The 21,307-nt window shown below is 40.5% G+C and overlaps 1 protein-coding gene across 1 annotated transcript in view; it reads right to left on the reverse strand.

Moving 5' to 3' along the window:
- Positions 1 to 21,307, reverse strand: part of dph1 (diphthamide biosynthesis 1) — a 70,953-nt gene that overhangs the window by 19,592 nt on the left and 30,054 nt on the right. The window contains exon 4 of the mRNA XM_085429415.1: positions 2,609 to 2,730. Coding sequence (XP_085285541.1) covers positions 2,609 to 2,730 — 122 coding nt within the window. The remainder of the gene's footprint in view (positions 1 to 2,608; positions 2,731 to 21,307) is intronic.

Genomic DNA, 21,307 nt, shown 5'->3' on the forward strand with positions numbered 1-21,307 from the left:
GCAGGAGTGGAAAAAGTAACAGGATACCGAGCGTGTGTGTTATGGGTATTTAGTTTGAGTGTGAAGGGTAGGTTGTCAATTAACTGGGAACAGAGGTGATGAATGGGCTCACATTTCAGCACCGAGTAAAGGAGAACAGATGGATAGATATTTAAAACAGTGGGGTTTGCTGCAGGCCACACGCTGAGTGAGAAACCAAGGAGTTAAATACATCATGAGGGGGAGATAGGTAAAAATCTAGACTGAGACCAACAACCGTCTGTTGCTTGTTTATAGACACTCCCAAAACATAAAAGGGCAGAGGAAAGTGACATCGATCTGTGTTCACATTAGCATGGTAGCCTGAGAGCACTTAGGTGCTGCAATCAGAGACACAGTCAATGAGACAGACACGACTCACTTGCACCATCACTGGTTTTTATCCTTTTCATGGCAATAAGCTCACTTAGCACAGCTGCTTATTAATGCCCATGAAAACAAACACAAATGCACACTCAAATTGAACAAAAGGGTGGACATAGTGCTATACTGGCTTGGTTACAAATGGTCTGTTAAAAATCAATATGTAAAAACAAAATCTATTCTGATATTGTACCTCTGTATAATTCATGAACAATAAGCCAATCGTTTGGCATATTGAAAATGTGGTCCTGAAATAATCTGGATTATCTATGTGGGGAAATGTGATAGCATTTAACTTGGATTGGAGAATGGATTTAGCATTTATATAATGAAATAAGAGACGCTTGCTATGCTATTATGGTTTAATAAGATATGACATTTATTTGACCCAAAAGTTGGTGAATTACATTGTTAAAGCAACCTAGCTTGATAAAATAAATAACTGAGAATGGCACAAAATACACAAACGAGCTCAATTTAACAAGAAAACGGATGTGAGTGAAGAGGGCAATATATAAAAATAGAAATGTAATACAATATGGTACTGTGGCGTTGTAGAGGGCAGTCAAGGTTATATGTTTATTAAATTTATTATCTAAAGCTATTCACCATAGCCACAATCATCTGAAGACTTCTCTATTACCTGATGGAGCAATCCAAACAGTCTATTGATTCACAATGAATTCAAACATTAACAGCAGGACATGAGAGGGTTCTCACTTAAAGTTAATGTCATAATCTGATACTGCTGACAACATTTCAACTGCTCAAAACAATCAATACAGTCGTATACAATAACAATCCCACAGCAAGTGTCTACAGATGGGAACTGTTACCTGGGCTGTTATAAAAATTACAAAACTGTTATCCAGTACCACACAAATACGACTAGCTACTCTAAAATCAGTGCCATGGCCATGCTCTGAAATGACTTTAATAGTGAGGATCTACTCATGATGTTTAAGGAAGACCAGTAAAACTTTCCTGCCATTATCGGAGGAGAGCTTCTATCTCCTGACAGTTTTCCTTCCTGGAGTTCAATTTTGGATTCTATATTTTGATTCCAGTATGTTCCCCAGTTTATCTCAGGCTGTTCTGTTCCAACTACTATGGTATTCAGGTTAAACATCAACAAAAAAGTCCCCAAACTCATATCTGCAAACAATGTTAGAACTTTAAAACACGGTTTTATGATGTTGCCCATATTGTCCGGCTCAAACTGGAGGTGCTTTATGATGAGGAAATATGAGAGGACACCACTACTCTCAAAAGCAGATACTGCAGAGGAAATGAAAGGGAAATGAATGAATGCGGGAGAGAGAGTTCCTCTGTGAGTCAGACAAAACACCGTGTCTTTCATCTCCCACAGGTGGCTGACATCTTGGGGAAACAGTGCAGTGATGTCCTCACGACTGAGAGATGAAGGTCAGGAACGGATGCACGACACCACCATTACATTTGCATTCTCTCAGGATCTGCAGTCCATTTGGGTTTGTTTGTTTTTTTAATCTCTTCCATCAATTAATATCTGATCTCCATCCCAACCCGCAAAGACTTTAACGCCTTTATCCTTGCATTTGCTGGGCTACTCTCAGCAGAAACAGGTACATATCTTATCTTTTGTAAACATACATGCCTGCATACATAATTGCTCTATGATAATCAAATTATAAATATGCCAACAGCACATACACAAAGACTAACACAATGAACACAATAAAGCCAAAGAGCGAAAGAGAGAGTTTTTCAGTAGTATTAAAATTCTGTTGGTCATTTCTGGTATTTGGGATAGGTGAGGTCGTTCTGGCAGAGATATATCAAAACTATTGATTTAACATTTCCTCCCATGTTCTGCGAAAGGCAGACAGTGGGGGCGAGGGTGAAGGTCCTCGAGAACTGCTTGAGGTTTTCAAAGAACGGCTCTAATGCATGTCCTCCATTGATCTGCTGAGTAAATGTGATGCCCAGGCTCCAAACATCTGATATGCTTTCCAAACTAGAGTTGGGAAGAATGCACCAACTAGTAACATTTTCCATTGATCGATGGTTTTGTCTGTGAGTCTGTCGTTGTTGGTATGTCTATGTTCTGAAGCTTCTTTTTTTTTTAATGCAACCCACTCTTAGTAAGTGGGTGTCTTCGATGCTAGATCACTTGACATTCTCTACACGAAGAGTCATGAAGAGAGAAAAAAAAACAGAGACTCACTTAGGCAACTGTGGCCATAGTGCACCATGAAATCTGCTCCCAGGGCTCGAGCAGTGAAGTCATCCACACAGCAGGCGCCGTACGTCACATCCCCCATCACAAATGTATCTGCATCTGTGAACCTGGAATTTGGGCAGAGGCTCTAATCACTGTTGTTACAGACCATATATGCTGTTGCTTGTTACCATAGCGAATAACACACATAGCATCCAAGGCATGGTGTGATTATAAGCGAGCTGAGTAAGATCAACTCCTATCCACTTGCTGCAGATTGAGTAGACTATATAGCATCTGACAAAGCTACCAGTCAATGACTGACTCACAGTACATCAGGGTGACACACTGCTATTCTTTTGCTCCTTATAACTGGGAGCCAGCGGCCAAAGTACAGTACAAGCTGTCTGATAGTTAAAGCCCTGCCAGACGAGGGTTAATGGGTCATCAGTTAGCCTGGCCACAGACAGAACGCTAGACGAAGAGGAGAAGCACAAAAGGAAATGTATGACTGATACAAATAGATTAGAGTTTGCAGAGGTCTTTAACAATCTATTTCCCAGATTTGCTGTGAAGGCTGTGAAATACACAAATGAATAAAAGCGGGTAGTAACAGCAAAAAAGAGCTAATGAACAGAAGCTTCAGGCATTGTAAGGGAGGGAAGACGGGTAGACAAGGGGGTGTTTGTAAAATGAAGTTGTTGCCAGGTATTCGTGGCTGTATTCTGACAGATTTAGGCTAGACAGAAGAGGTAGAACTGAGACGAGAAGGAGGACTTGGGGAAAGGAGAGGAAAGTGATAAACAGAAATGGCTGCACACAATACAACATCTGTCGAAACCCACAGATTCTTAGTAATACGTCTCCTGCTGCCCAATCTTTCAACCAACATCTACTCTGTTTATTCCTCGCTCTGCACCTCGCCAGGGGCTTCACACAAAGTTTCTATTTAGCCTTTCCTCTCTCTCAATTTCTCTCATGTAATCTCTAGTTTGTGCTCTCTCTAGGCCCCTCATCATTGTCCCCTGGATTTCTACGTAGTTCCTCTCCAAATGTCCCTGTCCCTTCTCCTATAATAGCAGCTCTCAAGTGAAAGGAGTACAGGCCAGCTGAGCCCAGGAAAACACAGACAGAGCAACTCATCTGATAAATAAATATTTGCATTCAAAGGTTTGAATCAGTGGCTCTCTCTCTTTCTCTGGGTTTTGATTTTGTCTGCATCCATCTGTTTGTGCACCATTGGATGTCTAGCCAATAGCAGGAAGGTAATTAAGGATCACTAAAAATGATACAATAACAGGGATCATTTAAGGTTTCTCACTCACTGGAAAGATTATTTTTCATAAACGTGCAACAACCTTTCAGCTAAAAATACTGTCCACCAGAAAAAGAAAAAAAAAGATTTCCCCTGCAATTCACTGCAGACCACGCAAAACCATCTACAATGCAAAACACAGCACTACAGAAGATTATTGTATCTAATCAGCCATCTATCTGCCAGAAATATCATTACTACACTGGCAGTGCAAGCTGTATCTAGTTATTTCCAGGGTAAGTACATTGAAATTTTATGGTAATAAATGCTAAGAATCTGTTTAAGAGGCTGATATGAGATGTGTAATGCTACTGGGACATGGACAGAGTAATTACTGGGAAACATATAGTCCCATATCCCAATGGGAGAGCGAAACAGAACGAAGACGCATGATGAGAAAAAACAGAGAGAGGACAACAACTTGAAATGTGTATCAGTGTAAATCACAATCACATTATCTCAACACAGGACACTACTGTACAGACATAAAGCCAAAATGTCCTTCGATCCATCCCTATTTAGATTTTTTCCACTTTCACATCCTCAACTATCACTCCTCTCCTCTATTGCTTCACATACTGGTGTCCCGTGTCTTGCACAGTTCCGATTTCTCTCTGCATATCAGCAGTGGTTTTGCCTCATCTTGTGGTACTCAGTTCAGCCATTCCAACTGAAATGTCATTAAGATCTAATTAAGATGTCAGAGGAGCTTGTGAACTCTATAACAGCCCTTGTTAATTAGCTCTTTAGCATACAGCTCAATATGTGTGAGAAATTGCCAACTGATTTGAATCTCCGTTACAAAAACCACTGTGCTGGTGTGTGCTACAAAAACAAGCTTGAGTCTGCAGCAAGAATGGAATACATGCATCCAAGTACACATGTGCACACACGCGCACACGGTGTAAAAGTATTGCCAGCTGATTGTATCACCACTTATCAATAGTTTAAACAACTGATGTGTTTTTACATAAATGGCATTTTTCTTCACTGCATCATTGTCCTAATGCAGTTGAGTAAGCATAAAAGTAAATGCATCTTTCTGGTCTGTGCTCTGATGCCAATTTCCTTTTCCTGACTTTGACAGGAATTTCTTCTGATGTCACAATAAAGCAGAGAACTTGTTGGTACCAGTGCATTACACCTCAAAGATGTTGCAGCAGACAAAGAGAATGCAAAACTTCTCTCGTCTCTGAACAATTCGATTGCGCCACACAAAGCCATTCTGTCACAGATGACACTTATCTGTTCATGAAAATTACCAGACTAAATTAAACTAACAGGCTTCCACCATCTGTCTAGATAACATTTGATTTAAGGTTCTGAGTATTTTGCGATGTGTTAAGTTGCAGATATATTTCATTGACAGTTTTACTATTGGGCCCATTAGCCTGAGAGAAAAAACAAACGACTGTTTAAAAAATGATATATAAACAACTTTCCATTATAAAACTCCATTGTACCACAGCTAATATGTCAATGACATATTTAAACTCTGAGCAAGCTGAAAACTATGATTACATTATACATTTTATAGTATTAACACTGCTTGCTCTGGTAGCGCGTGTTAATTTCTATTTGTGTCTGTGCAGCAGATAAAGTGTTGAACCCATCACCAATTTTCAGTGTAAATATAATTCTAAAAGGTGCTATCAATATGAAATTTTCACCAGATGTTGGCAACAAACCATTCAATCCACATATGTAAAGAAATCAAACCATTGATGTCCATACATTCAGTTATGTGTAATGATGAGAAATGACAAAAGGGAAAAAAACTTTTGAATACCTGAATAAAGGGAGGTTTAAAAAGGCATGGGAAGTCACAGCACCAGCTGAAATCTATCAGTAACTAGACAAAGTTGAATTTTCTGCAAAAATGCAGTGTGAATGCCGTGTAGTGGAATCTGAAAACAGCAGGAGAACTATCTGCTGAAAACACTTTGTAGAAACTGAAGTCTTTGCTGAAAACTGTTGTATATGAAAGGGTACACTGAACAATGTCAATAAAGCACACTGAGTGCAAGCAGAGAAGAAGTGTGACAACCGCCACAGGTAGGATTCAAACCTGCACCACCAGGTCTCACGGCAGCTGCTCATCTCACTGAGCCAAACTAGTTCTTGTCCCAAAGACAGATATGGTGAGAGAAAAATGTGAAGGGTCCGTTAGAAGCTGAATCATGCTGAAAAGAGGTGAAAGAGCTGAAATTTCTGCTGAAAAGGGGTGTAGAAGCTGAAATTTATTCTGAAAAGTGTTAAAAAAAAGTTAAAGTGTTTACTGAAAAAAATGTTGCCATAAGTAGGATTCGAACTCCGGCCTCCTGCTCTGAAAACGGCTGCTCATCTCACTGAGCTAAAACACGGCTCAGCCTGGCAAGCTAAACTGGTAATCACACTGATAATGTGGTTCCAGTCATTAAAATGGGCCCAAAAATGGCATAAAAAGCTTAATTTTCAAAAAGTATAAAAGTTATCAGCACCACAACATATAGCTGACATTAGCAGAATGAGCAGAACAGCTTAAAATTTGAATGGTGAAAATCGGATGAAAACTGAGGGAGTAGTTAAGCGGCAAAGAAACTAGAATAAGGTAGAAGAATCCGGTCGTTAAGTGATGACGTGATGAATCCTACTTCCGGGCCTAAAGTAGTCTGCGTTTAATATGGCTTTTGTGTTGTTAACGTTATGTATTTTCTTCTATTTAATCTCAAAAAGCTCCTAAAACAGTCAGTCATCACTGTTGACCTCCCTCGGCTTTTATTACTGCTAATCATTTGTTTAAGCTCAGTTTTTTAAAACCTTAGGATGTAACTACAGCCCAGCCCATGCAACAGTATATGAATGACTAACCTCGTATTATGGATGGATTATCTCAGTTGTTCTCCTGGCTGAAGTTTGGTCCTTTTACAGCATCCTGCCATGCGATTACATTTGTTCCTGACCACCGAGAACACTCACGTTAACTTTTATCGAGTGGAAAGAAAGTTATCTTGTTTATATTATGCTAACATAGCTGTGTCGCTAGCGGTCACGTAGCACATCATTATATATCAGCTAGCCCAACTTCAGTAACCCTACAAACGTCACTGCTGTTTAGTTTTCTGTCTTCATTTATGTTGGAAGTGATAACAGAGCTGTACGTTTTAATTTGTTTCCAAAACCCCGCAGTCAGGACATGCTATATTGTATTTAGATAGAAGCTAGCGAGCTAACTTCCTGCTAACTTCTAACTCCGTTAAATGTCATAAATTCCGTTTTCATGGATGCCTGGATGTTAAACTCAATTGTTACACCTGGTAGAACAGAACGCTGATCATTTTATTAAAGATGAAAGACTTTAGACCGTTTTTCAACTCTCAGTAATGCCATAGTGATCGTTTGATATATGGACCTGCAGCGGAGTTTAGGCCCAGACACGGCTAGTGACATCAGACTTAACGACCGGATAAAGTTTAAAGAGAAACAGGAACACAAATAAAAAGCAATCCTGCCGCATAGTGCAAATTAATATCAGCTGGGTCAGTCCCAACTGATGCCTTTAAAGAAGTGCCTCGTTACCAAGGTATCAGACAAGAAACATCTTATTGTGGGTAAAACCAATGATCTCTCTCAAGACCTCACTGTTGAAAAACATAATGATGGCAATAGTTATGGAAGAATTTAAGACAGTGATCACTGTCAGGACCATAAATCTGGAAGTGCTTCCCGCAAGATTTCAGACAGAGGAGTCCCAATTCGTGCTAGTTAATCTTTTCTAGGGACACCTTGGGCCCCTTAGTATCAATTTAGAATAATCTAAAAGCAATAACCTACCTGAATATTGGTGACAACTATGTCCATATATAACCATATTTATAACCCATTTTCTGATGTCTGTTTTCAACAGAGTAACACATCATACCACAAAATGGGAGAAATGGGAGAGTTTCCTCATGGATGTAGAGTAACTGTGCCATCCTGTTCAATATGGACTCAAGTCTTTGAGGAAAATTTCTACCTTGTTGAATTTATGCCAATAAAAACTAAAGCAATTCAGAAGTCAAAACAGGGTCTAACACGCTAACATCAACATGTACCTAATAAAGCAGCTGGGGAGTCTAACTACAAAATTATAGCGTTTTCTATTATATTCTTTTTTTTTTAATGTATTGTATTGTGATTGTATTGTATTGTTATCCTATATATTATCTATGTGCCCTAACTGTATCGCTAACTAACATCATTACTTTTCTGTTTTGAGAAACCAGTAAATTTAAAGGTAAAATATACAAAAAAAAAATATTGAAATTTGACCCAGGGGTAATTAAAATGCTTATCTGCCAAACCCACATTTTCCAACTTACCAAGCCTGTTTCACTAGAATAACATGTATTCCATGAATTACTCAGCAAGTGTGGGAACTGTCAACTAGACTGTCAGATCTTTTTGTTTTTAAGGGTGATAATGTCCGTATTGTGTGTATGTGGGTGGGGTGCAGTAGAGTGGAGTGGGCTGAGGGTGGTTAACCGCTGAATTTTTCACAGTCATCCATGATCATCAGGTGGGCTAATCCAATTTACAAATTTGCATGCCTCCTTATTTCCCTGCTGATGTAAATGAATTTGTTCAGCAGTAGCTTTACAAGAAGAGCAAAATGAGTAAGAACATAATGAAAGTTTGTCCAAAATTGCAAGGTTTTAAATGTTACATATTTTGTAGTAAAACATCAGTAAACAACAGTTTTTATGCTACAGAAAGGTTTCTTTCATTATTTTATTTTATTTTTTAAATACAGCTTATTGATTTAATTTAAATGGTATTATGACAGTGAACATCAGCAACCCAAAACCTGTTACTTTGGCAGGAGAGTTTAATAGTTAGCAAGGTCCTTTTGCAAAATAGAGTTCTATTTTTAATCTTCAGCCAAAGCCCTTGCTATAATAGGTGTGCATTCTCTCCTGGTGGGTGTGTGGGTTTCCTCCAGGGTCGCTGAATTTCTTTTACTCCAGAGAAATGCAAATAGATTTTGACTCTAAATTGCCAAGCAGAACTGTGAATATGTTGACCCTGATGTATTGGATATCTGTCCAGACTGTCTCACTGCCTTTCACTCGGTGTATGCTGCGGTGGACTCAATGGGATCCTCTAGACTGTGGTTTTCAGAAAACCAAGTATTACTATATGTTCTTTTGTCAAGGTGACCAATATACGAGTCTTGTGGTTTTCTATATTAGGATGCATTACAATACACTGCAAGCTGTACCATTTTCAGAAAAGCACTATAGAGGAATATCTTGGAGAGTAATATCTTTGCCACACTGAAACTCATCAGCAGCGTCTGGCAACTTTGTTTTCTTTGGCATGCACGTACTGAGCATTAACAGTACAACAAATACTTAATTGTTATTGAAAATAAACAGTTAGGCGGTTACTGATACAGATGGATATTAAACAAGATTACTGATTGATCTTAAAGAAATATAAAGGGCAGGTAAGGCTTAATGGCAGTGCTTTTCATTTTGCATCAAAATGGTAATCCTAATTTATAACCTTATAAACTGAAACGTGTTCATTTTCGAGAATTGATATCCATTATCTCTAAGGGATAGCGGTGGCTATTTCTCAGCAGTATAACTATGCATGCATATTTCAATATTAATAGTATAATAACTTATCAACCAATATCAATAAGTGTCTAATTGATCAAAACACCCAACTGCTTCTCTGTTGTGTTTTCTTATACAGTGTCACTAAACATATTGTAATGCCCATGGTAATGAAAAAGCTGTTGCAGCAAAAACTGAAGGTGAGAACATTTTTTTAGCTTATCACAATGAATTATAATGTGCATCCAACCGAAGTCTTGTCCTTACATTGGTTATTATCCCAATAGAGCACATGTGGTTCCTAGAGTAGAACAGTAGGAAGGCCTATCAGCTATCAGGCTGCTCATCCTATGGAACCAGGTCCCAGTTTGGATTAAGGAGACGGACACACTCTCTAGTTTATAAAGATCAGGACTGAAAAACTTTCCTTTTGATGACGTATGTACTTACAGCTAGATCGGTGACCCTGAGCCATTTATTAATTATGCTGGCATATGCTCAGGTTACATGGGGTTACTTCCCAAGATGCACTTAGCCATTCCTTTCCATTCCTAATGCATTTACATGTCGCTACTGCATGTCAAGTTTTCCCTACAGTTTGCATTTTGTCCTTGTCCATGCTTTTTATTTGTTTTTGTTTCTAATATCTCTGTAAAGCACTTTGAATCACCTTGTTGTTGAATTGTGCTATACAAATAAACTTGCCTTGCCTTGTATTTATTTATTATTTATTTATTGTACTTGTCTTTCCCTTTCCATCACACCTCAACCGATTGCTCCAGATCGCTGCCCCTCTCTGATCTTGGTTATTCTGGAAGTGTCTCCTAGTTAAAACAGAGTTCTTTCTTTTCACTATCGCCAAGTGCTTGTTCACAATGAACTCTCTAATTGTCGGATTTTTCCTCCCAAATTCTTGGGTACTTACTCTTGCAATATGAAGCACTCTGAGACTACCGGCACTGAATTAGGAAAGGTGAATTGAATTGAATTTTACAACAGTTTTTTTGTCAGGTTCACCTTATGGTATGAAGACCAGCATAAAACCCTGCCTGTCTGTATTTACTAAAGCGGCTGAGTGTCAATTTTGCAACTGATGTGTGGAAATGGGATTTTTCCAGCAGGCCTTGGCATACATATCTGTAAACATTTCCCTTTCAAAGCACACAATATGGTGAAAATATGATTAAAATAAATTATAAAAACATAATTTACTAATGTCTGCACCAGACAACTTTCCACAAATTATGCATAATGCTAAGAAAAAAAAAGGCTGTAACAGCTTCCACTACAGGTGTAATTTCTTTGAAAGCCAGAGGAAGAAGTTTTGAGAATAAGCAGATAAATGAATGGGTGGATGGCTCAAAGCTTTGAAGTCCTGACCCTGAGTATAGCCAAAACCCCTATATGGTTTTCTACAATACTAGTATTTTGATGAAGCAGAACTTAACTGAAGTTAACAACAGAGGGAAGTGGGTAATTCCAATACAAAATTCATACATGTTTTAACTTAGATGTCTGACATGCCCATTACATTACATTAAGTTACATTTTACAGTGAGAGATGATCTTGTAGTGTTTCTATGTTTCAGTCAAACAAAGTGATTCTGATTTACTTGCCTCTCCTGGATCTGAACTGTCATGCTGTTACCGAAGGGAAACATATGCTTAAAATCAGCACTTACACTCTATTATTTCTGATAGTAGATTAACATTCTCCCTCATTATATCTCCTTGTTGTTGTCCTGCTAATTTGAACTGCTTTTATTTGAATGTGTCAGTCATGGCTGAAATAAACTGCCTGTGTCTTTGTCAGTGAACCACCCACAGATCTTTCCTCTCCCATCAACCCAATTCTAAAAACTGTATCCTAAAGCTAATGTGGCCTCATTAGTAAATCTGGCCCATGATCTATGCAAGGTGTGCAGAGGCACTTAGCTTATACCTTCATCTGCTATTTTCCATATAAACAGTAGGGTCAGAAGGCTACTCTGAATTAGCTGGCTCAACTCATAATAAAAGAAATGCCTCAATAAATTGTGTTTGAACTATATTGCTGGTTAAAAATGAAAGCAATGAGTGGCTGCATTTTACTAAATTTTATGCAAGACACGCAAGACACTCTTACACATACTAATAAATCCTTCTTAAATGGTTCAAGGCTTACCTGCCAGAGTTATTATAGCTTTGTATTTTCTACTTAGATTCTATTTTGTAATTCAGTTTAGTTTCAATTACTTTCCAGAATGGATTTTGTTATTTCTGTTTTTCTGAATTTCTCAGATTGTGGACTTCATAAGTTTTGGTAAATAATAAAAATAAAACACTCAGAGATTCTGGTGAAATCTAGAAAGACAAGAGGAAGATCAATTGTTTGACTATCAAGAATTTGAAAATGCACATCACTGATCTTCATAATTCCCCCAAAAGAGCTCAAAACCTGAATCAAGCAAGAGTTGGAATATTTAAGTACAGATAATAAAACATTTTTTAAAGCATTTTAAAGTATTAATCACAAAGTTTTAACATAAGCTTTAAAGTATTATAGTATAATCCATAGCACAAAGGCATAGCTACCCTTACACGTGTTTGTGTTAACACATCTGAGCGATACAGCAGAATTAATCATTATGTAGCATGAAGAAAATAAAAGAGCTGAGGGTTGAAAAGGGCAAAGTGGTATTTTATCGGTTCTTGACAAACCTGTGCATTCCAAGTAAATGCATCAAAGAGGTCGGTGTAACATAACATGCATTAATTAAATAGGGTTTGGCTAAAGCATAAACACAGAACTTGCTCCAGACAGGATAGTCTGTATTGTTATAGTCTACCCTTGGAAACACTACAGTGCAGCTGCAGAATACAACACAGTAAGTGTCCATAGGGCTGTCCTTATGACTGTGTTACCATCGACATTTTAACATCTGAAATCTAATAATAGCAAAGGCAGCACAATGGCCTCATAGGAAACAAAGTGACAAGCAGGTTGGCAAGGTGGGTACAGGTGCAGTAACACTGCTCTTACACAGTTGCCACTGAGGGCAGACAGCACAAATGAGAATATGTGGTGCGTTTGCATCCCAAGACAAAACACACACAAGCTAATATGTGTATTAGGACACAAACTTGACTTTCCTATACACAGAAAACACGTGCATTATTTCCTATGTCTGGAAAAAGTGCATCTTTTAATTACATTACATTTCAGATATCTGCCCCCATTAGCCCATTGTTACTGTGTGAGTAAGCTTTGGCAAGGGGAAAAACAGACTGGCCCAGGAAAAGAAGCTTTTCCCCAAAGGCAGCAGGGGGGCTAACTAGAGATGAACCTCCATTATTTCTTAGTTCATTTTAGGCAAATGATGACAAACACGTGTGTTGAAAGGCAGAACGAGAGAGCAGGAGTTCTTGCCACAGAGCACCAAGAGAGCGCAGGTCACAAAAGATGAAAATGATGATACTGACAAAGAGGAGATGACAGCCTATGTAAGACAGATGAGCTGTTTTCTGCTGGGCTCGTAATATTAGCAAATCTGATATCTATAATCTGCTTTCTGCACATATAACATAGATATCCTAACAAACTATTCCCTTCCAAAATAAATTTGGCATGGGGCTCTGAGCAAGAGGATTAAATGATTTCCACTCCTTTTGCTTGCAGTTGATGCCTCTCCCCTTACATATTTCACTTCATTTCAATGTCATATTGACACAGGAATCCTGGGCTGCCTGTCTTCCACAGAAAAAAAAAATAGGAGAGAAAACCCCCCAGTAAAATATGACAGTCTAACCAGAGTCATTGAACATCTGCCAGGAATGAGTAAATAGAGAGAAGGGCAACACAGCAAATATGGGATGATGCTTAGACAGATGTTTTCAGTAATGCTATTAGATAATCCTTTAACTCCCTGCAAAAAACAGCATCATTACCACTATTTCTGTGAGTGTATCTCATCTATTTGTCATGGCATTTATTCAAAAGCCTGAGCCATGGGTCATTATGGAAAAGCCTACAGCTTTATCAAGATAGAGCCCCCAATCTATATAGCATAGCATTGCACAATTAAAGAGCTGCAATCCAATTTCATAAAAAGAAAAAAAATGGCAACAGCTATTGTAAGTGAGTGCTGTTGGGCTGGTATTGCTTAAGGAGGAAAGGAAAAAAATCTCAGGGCCAGGCCTATAACCAGGAATGCATCTAATCTCTAGGGATCTCAAAAGAAATAATACAGACAACTAAATTGAGTTTGATACAATGTTTATCAGATCTGCAGGGCATAAAGACAGGAATCAGTGTAAGTACTAAGGAGGACAGATAATAGGGTATTAAATTCCACTGCACTATCACAGGAACACCAAAGCTTCCTTGAAGACACCGATTACTGCCTGGAACTATGCATTCATCTCTTCTTCGACCTAATGTAATTAATCCCACCAAAGGCATTCATGGGAAGCCCACATGTAAAAAAAAATGTGGGGACTAAATCAAAAAAAAATTTTTAAATGAACCATTTCTGAAAAACATGCAAAAACATGTTAGAAGGTTACAATTCTAAGAAAAAAATGGAAGAAATCCTCAATTTATCAAAACTGGATTCTTAAATATCTTTGGTTTTTTTACCCAGAAATTGTTGATTACAGAGCACTCTCGCTGTGCTGTTCATAGTTGATTTTGGTTACAGTCCACTGAGCAAGTCCAGTAGGGTGAACACTGTGTATGACAACACAGGGATGTTCACTCAACACCTTTGCTAATCTAATTCAATATTTAATAAATCACATCACAAGCAAATAAACTATAAACATCGTGAAACCAAGGCTGAACCACATGAGTAACATTCGAGGTAATTTCCACAAGGTTTTCTAGTGCAAGAACAAAACCTCAAGATTCCAACATTTAGAAGACAACACAAACTCACCAGCAAATGTGTCTGAAACTGTTGAATTTGTTCCAGTCAAAACTGGTTGTGATATAACAGCAAAAAGTGATCGAACAGTCAGAGAACATCTTCTCTGCCTGTGCAGACAAGTGTAAATTCTGTTTCATTCATTGCATGGTGAACGGGAAGCTCAGCTGAGTAAGAAATGGACAACAGAGCAAGAGTTAGCCCTCTCTTGTGGAGAAGTTTATGTTTAATTTTGTTAATATGTTGATATAATAATATAAAACATAACAATAATAATAATGTATACTTTATAGATCCCCGTGGGGAAATTACTTTCTCTGCATTTGACCCATTCACTCAGTGAAGCAGTGGGCCCGGGGCAGGCACCCGGGGAGCAGTGTTTAGGGACGGTACCTTGCTCAGGAGTACCTCAGGGTAGCCGTTCAGTGGATTCGAACCCCTGACCTTCCAATCATGGGGCGACCACTCTACCTACTGAGCTATCCCTGCCACTAAAACATTTAATGAATACAAAATTTCCCTTAATAGAGCTGGCACAGCTGGCATGCAAAGGGTTAACTTATGTCACAACCATAGCTGGACTGGCCATCGGGCATACCGGGCATTTGTCCGTGGGCTGATGGTGATTTTTCGTTCTTATGATCCGACAGGGTTTTTTTTTTGTTTGTTTGGTGTTTTTTTGAGGGGGGCTAACAATATAAACAATGAAAGGTGGTGGATTGGCCAGATGGTGGCCGATGTGTAAAAATAACTCCGTTGTTTGGTGGTGGTTATGGCGGAGCTTCCACAGAGGCCAGCAGGTGGATGAGGGAAAGGGGAGGCAGGAGGAGAGACCCAAGCCGGCCACCGTTCCGATTGTCAGGTGAACTGAACTTCATAACAGGTAAGAAATTATGAGCTGCAGTCTATCTGGGTCAGATATAAACCAAGTTTAGGTGTAGCTTATTTATCGCCCACGTTGTGCCAGAAAGAAGAAACCAGCGGAGGTCGCATTAAACAACAGCAGCACCTTTAAGCTTGATAAGCTGTTGTTAGAATTTATTTAAGCCACAACTGTAAAAGCTGCTGGCCATTATGTCAGCTGGTTATCTGGTGAGAGGGAAACATGAAGATGAAACCAGGAGATGTCCTTACTGAATCATCAGAGCTGAACAGGTGACGGAGAAACAGGTTTACCTTTTAGGTGACATGAATGAGTTGAAGGGAAGTTATGAACTGTTTCTGAGAGACAAATAACACCAGGATCCTTTTCTATGTAGCTGACAGCTGGTAACTGTGCAGGGGCGGGTCTAGCAAAGTTTTGCCAGGGGGGCCAGGTAGGGCATTATCAAGGAAAGGGGGGCACAAAGAAATACTTTTTTATTCTCATTTAAAATATCTAGCTTTTAATAAATAATTATCTGAATCTTACAACCAAAGTTTTCATCTGATGTAAAATGTATAGAAATCCTACATATGCGAACAAGACAGTGTACATCAAGGCTTTATGGCTTTTCCTATAATACCTGGTTGACCGGTCTCTAGTCAAAATGCCCGGACGATTTTTTTGTCCCAGTCCAGCCCTGGGCATGACACGCAGTGAATTAATCTGAGAGGGTGCATTAAAAAAAATAAATGGCCGGGCCAGCGGTGCACATCACAAATTAGCTCGCATAGTTGTGCCGCTTCTTAATGACAGTACCTTAACTAACAACCCCAACTACCAGATTCAACTTGTAATTGGCTAAAAACAACTTAGCCTACAGGTGAGAGGGATGTTGCTAGCTGGCAGTTTTTTCAAGTGATGTTGAAATTTCCACATTACAACACTTCAAAAGCTTCAGGAGCTGTCGGCTCAGTGCCGCATTAGCACCGCGGAAACACACGGATACATCCGTAGACTCGAGACAGAATTCACAATGTGTTTTCGGGACTTTCAGGTGTGGACCAATATTTTCTTTCCTGATCAAACCAGAAAGCTTTAATAAGCAGCTGGATTTACCTCACATTAACTGGCTAGACACAGAGGACATCGAAATACAGCTGATTGAACTGAAAAGCTTGACTCAAAGTTTGCAGAACTACGAATGCAGCTGGAATCCATAGCTAAATTCTAATTCAAATTCAAATTTTATTTGTCACGTACACAGTCATACACAGTACGATATGCAGTGAAATGCTTAGACAACTGCTCGTGACCTAAAGAAGAAAAAAAAAAGAAAAAAAAGGGGAAAAGGCTATGAATAAGACAGGAAATAAATATGAAAAATTAAAAAGGGTAAATTTAACTGGGAAAGAATAAGATAAAATATATAAATTAAAGTTGAAAATAAAATAACTGTACAACAAAATACACAATACACAGTATAGAACTATATAAGAACGTATGAAAAAATATAAATAAATAAATAAATAAATAAATATATACACAATAACAACAGCTGTACAAGTATTAACTGGAAATTAAGAATATAGTGACCAGTGTTGTGCAATCCACATTATGTCTTGTGCAGTGCAAATATGCTTAAAGTGATTTAAGTGATGAAGTGAAAACAATGTCCAGAATGTCCAGTGTGTGTGTAAGAACTATATGTGTGGGTCAGTACTGTGTGGTGGTGTGATTGAGAGACCGTATCGCCTGCGGGAAGAAGCTCCTCCTCAGTCTCTCTGTGTTGGTCTTCAGGGAGCGGAATCGCTTTCCTGACCTCAACAGAGAGAACAGTCTGTTGTTGGGATGGCTGAGGTCCTTCACGATCTTCCTGGCCTTGGTCCAGCACCGCCTGCTGTAGATTGAGTGCAGGTCAGGGAGCTCGGAGCGGATGGTGCGCTCAGCTGATCGCACAACCCTCTGTAGAGCTCGTCTGTCCTGCATGGTGCTGTTCCCGAACCAGGTTAAGATGTTTCCCGTCAGGATGCTCTCTATGGTGCACGAGTAAAAGTTCCTGAGCACCTTGGAGGGCAGTTGGAAGTCTCTCAAGTGTCTGAGGTGGTAGAGACGCTGACGGGCCTTTTTCACCACGGTGTTGATGTGAGAGGACCATGACAGGTCCTGCGTGATGTGAACTCCAAGGTATTTGAAGCTGTCCACTCTCTCCACTGGGCACTTGTTGATGACAGGGGTCTGGTAGTTCCTCTCCTGCTTAGTGCTGAAGTCCACTATCAGCTCCTTTGTCTTACTGACGTTTAGAAGGAGGTTGTTCCTCTGGCACCAGTTCTCCAGATTCCTAATCTCCTTCAGGTAGGCCGTCTCGTTGTTATCAGAGATCAGGCCCACCACGACAATGTCGTCAGCAAACTTGATGATGGTGGTGGAGCTGGTAGTGGCCACACAGTCATATGTGTACAAAGAGTACAGCAAGGGGCTCAGAACACACCCCTAGGGGGCTCCAGTGCTGAGAGTGGTGGAGGCTGAGACATGTCCGCCCATCCTTACTGCCTGTGGTCTGCCAGTTAGGAAGTTGGAGATCCACTGACACATAGATGAGCTGAGTCCCAGATGCTCCAGCTTGGTGGTGAGTGTGGAGGGAATTATGGTATTAAATGCAGAGCTGAAGTCTATGAAGAGCATTTTAACATAATTCCCCCTTCTAGTGTCCAAGTGAGTGAGTGATGTGTGGAGGAGATGAGAGATGGCATCGTCTGTGGAACAATTTGGACGGTAAGCGAACTGTAGTGGGTCCAGTGTGTCTGGTAGTGAAGAAATGATGAAGTCTCTGACCAGGCGTTCAAAACACTTCATCACTACTGAGGTGAGGGCTACAGGGCGGTAGTCATTGAGAGAAGCAGGGTCGGGTTTCTTCGGGACAGGAACAATGATGGACTCTTTGAAGCATGTGGGGATCACCAACTGAGATAAAGAGATGTTGAATATCTCAGTGAACACAGGAGCTAGCTGGTATGCGCAGTCTCTGAGGATACGAACTGGGATGCCGTCTGGTCCTGCTGCTTTCCTGGTGTTCACTCTCTTGAAGGCTCTCCTTACTTCATGCTCGGAGATGACGAGAACGTTTCCGGTGCTGGCAGTATCTTCCTGTCTGCAGCTGTTAGCGCCGCTAGCACTAGCATCGTTGGAGTCCTTACCTGCAGCCTCGAAGCGAGCATAGAAAGTGTTCAGCTCGTCTGCCAGAGTCACGGCCGCGTTCGTCATACCGGTTGTTGGTGCTTTATAGTCCGTTATTGTCCTTAGTCCCCGCCACAGGCTCCTAGAGTCACTCTGTTGGAGTTGTGACTCTAGTTTCCTCCCGTAGCGCTGCTTCGCCTCTTTCACCGCCCTCCGCACGTTATATGACGCGGCTTTGTACGGGTCCATGTCCCCCGTCGTGAGTCCCGTGTTGTAGGCAGCGGTGCGGGATCTCAGAGTGTCACGGATGGTTTTATCCACCCACGGTTGGGAAACGTTGTGATAGTCTTTGTCTCCACGGTATCATCCGCTAGTTTCCCGATGAATCCCACAACCGCTTCCGTAAACACGTTGACATCATCGTCGGAGCTGTTTCTGAACATGTCCCAGTCTGCGTCATCGAGTGCGTCCTGTAACGCGGCCACCGATTGATCCGTCCAGCGCGCGACCTTTCTCTGAACCGGAACTTCCTGTTTCAGCCTTTGTTTGTATTTTGGCATGAGGAAGATGGCGGCGTGATCAGATTTGCCAAACGGAGGGCGAGATTGTGCCTTGTAGCCGTCCTTGACCGTAGTGTAGCAGTGGTCCAGCGTCCTTTCACCTCTGGTGGGGCAGGTATGTGTTGATAAAAGTTCAGCGCTGCGCGTTTGAGGTTGGCACTATTAAAGTCCCCCGTCACAATAAGCACAGCATCCCGGTGTTGTGTCTGGTGCTGTGTGAGTGCCTCATGCAGCTCGCATAAGGCGGTGACCGTGTCCGCTTGTGGTGGAATATAAACGGCACTTATAATGACCGATGTAAATTCCCAAGGTAGATAAAAAGGACGACACATGATGGACAGTAGTTCCAGATTTGGTGTGCAGGAGCGTGAGAGAGGAACAACGTTCGCACTGTTGCACCAGTTGTTGTTCACCATTAAACACACGCCGCCTCCCCTTGACTTCCCCGAGTCTCGTGTCCTGTCCATGCGGTGAACCGAGAAGAACTCGGCCGGCTGGATGGCGTGGACCGCTGGGTTCAGCCATGTCTCGGTGAAGCAGAGGAGATTGCAGTCCCGAATGTCTCTCTGGAACTTTATCCTGGCCCTGAGGTCATCAAGCTTGTTCTCCAGTGACTGGACGTTGGCAAGCAGGATGCTAGGCAGAGGTGTGCGGTGTGCACGAGCTCTCAGCCTGTTCCTGACACCGGCTCGCTTCCCTCTAGGCCGCCGCTGCTTCCCTTTGTTCTCCCTCAAGTTCTCACTCGGCCAGCTCGGATCCGGAGTTAAAAACTTCGAATTGTGAGTACATTGTACACCAATAGAAACAAGAGTGTCACTGTCATACCTAATGTACCCAATGGTGATGATTTTGCCGATTTAGAAACGCTGAAAACTAACTTAAAAAAACAAAGAAAAAGTGGTCGGAGCAGTTGTGACGGCAGCCGACCTCACCGGCGCCATCTTGATACTAGCTGTGCGTGTTCATGGAGCTTGCCTTTTCACCTGCTGGACATCACTACCTCACAAGTTTAACTGCCTTCAGAATATTGCACAGGCCTTATTGACAGTATTTGGCTCTACATATCTGTGTGAGCAGATTTTCTTTCACATGTCTGAATGCTGGAAACTCGGAGTGGGAGACCAGAGATCACATTAACATGTGTATCTCTGTATTAACAAACATGCCATATTGGCCCAGATTATTTTTCTTATCATTGTTGTGAGGAGACTATAAATAGCATTTGCATTTTCTGTTGTACAGTTCATTTGCTGTTATGGATAAAAAGTGTCTTTTTTTTGTTCCAAAATATCTGATAACTATTCGCTGATAGCTGCCAACATCTGCAAACAAATATAATTCTATAAAGTTGTTCTATATAGTGTGTAACTGTTCATATAGAGCGTTATTAAATTTATTGTTAATGTAATCATATGGCACACTGACTTCTGAGGAAATTTTAGATGGCACTCGTTATCAGAAAGGTTGCCGGCCCGTTTTAGAGGTTTTCCAGCCATGCTAAACTTGGGAAAGAGCCCAGGGTATAACCCAGAACCTACTGGAGAGATTATGTTCAGATATCTCAACTGGCCTGAGAAGGCCTCAGGATTCCCCAGGAGGAACTGGAAAGCCTGACTGGGAAAGGGGATGTCTAAAATATCCAGGTTAGCCTAGTGCCATCATAACTAGGGCTGGGTATCGTCACTGATTTCTAGAATCGATTCAATTCCGATTCACAAGGTCCCGAATCGATTCGATCCATGATTCGATTTAATTCGATTCGATTTGAATCTGGGAAATTTTGACAGTCGGAAATATTATAATTCAGATCAGTACATTTACATATTTTTGTATCTATTAAAAGGAAGCTGACACATGCAAGACTTTATCAAAGGTGTGAGCATCACACCAGAGGCCTTTGTGTCAAAGTAGCTGAAGATAAAACACAGAAAAACATGAAGGTGATTTTCCTGGCCTGGGATTTTATAAAAATAATCTGCAGTACATCAAAAACGAAAGAAACCCATTAATCAACACATGAACATTACCTCTGAAGTTACAGCGGTTTTATTAGAGACACGGCTAAGCGTTTTGCATTTTGCTTAATTTTAAAAAGTTTAAATTTGTTCAAAATTGAACGGCAGAAATTAGGTTTACTTTTCGGAAGTAAGTAAAAGGGAAAAAAAAACGTCGGCCGACAGCGCTGTAAACAACGGTAGACTTGTGCGTAACAAGCAAGCGAATAATGCAGAAAAGAGAGAGAGAGAGAGAGAGAGAGAGAGCTGTGCATGAAGTGTGATTTTTATCCTGAAAAGTCAGCAAA

The sequence above is a fragment of the Rhamphochromis longiceps genome, linkage group LG14 (assembly GCF_057381845.1).
Source record: "Rhamphochromis longiceps isolate RC_006_pf linkage group LG14, R_longiceps_female_GT1.1, whole genome shotgun sequence".
Taxonomy (NCBI): Eukaryota; Metazoa; Chordata; class Actinopteri; order Cichliformes; family Cichlidae; genus Rhamphochromis; species Rhamphochromis longiceps.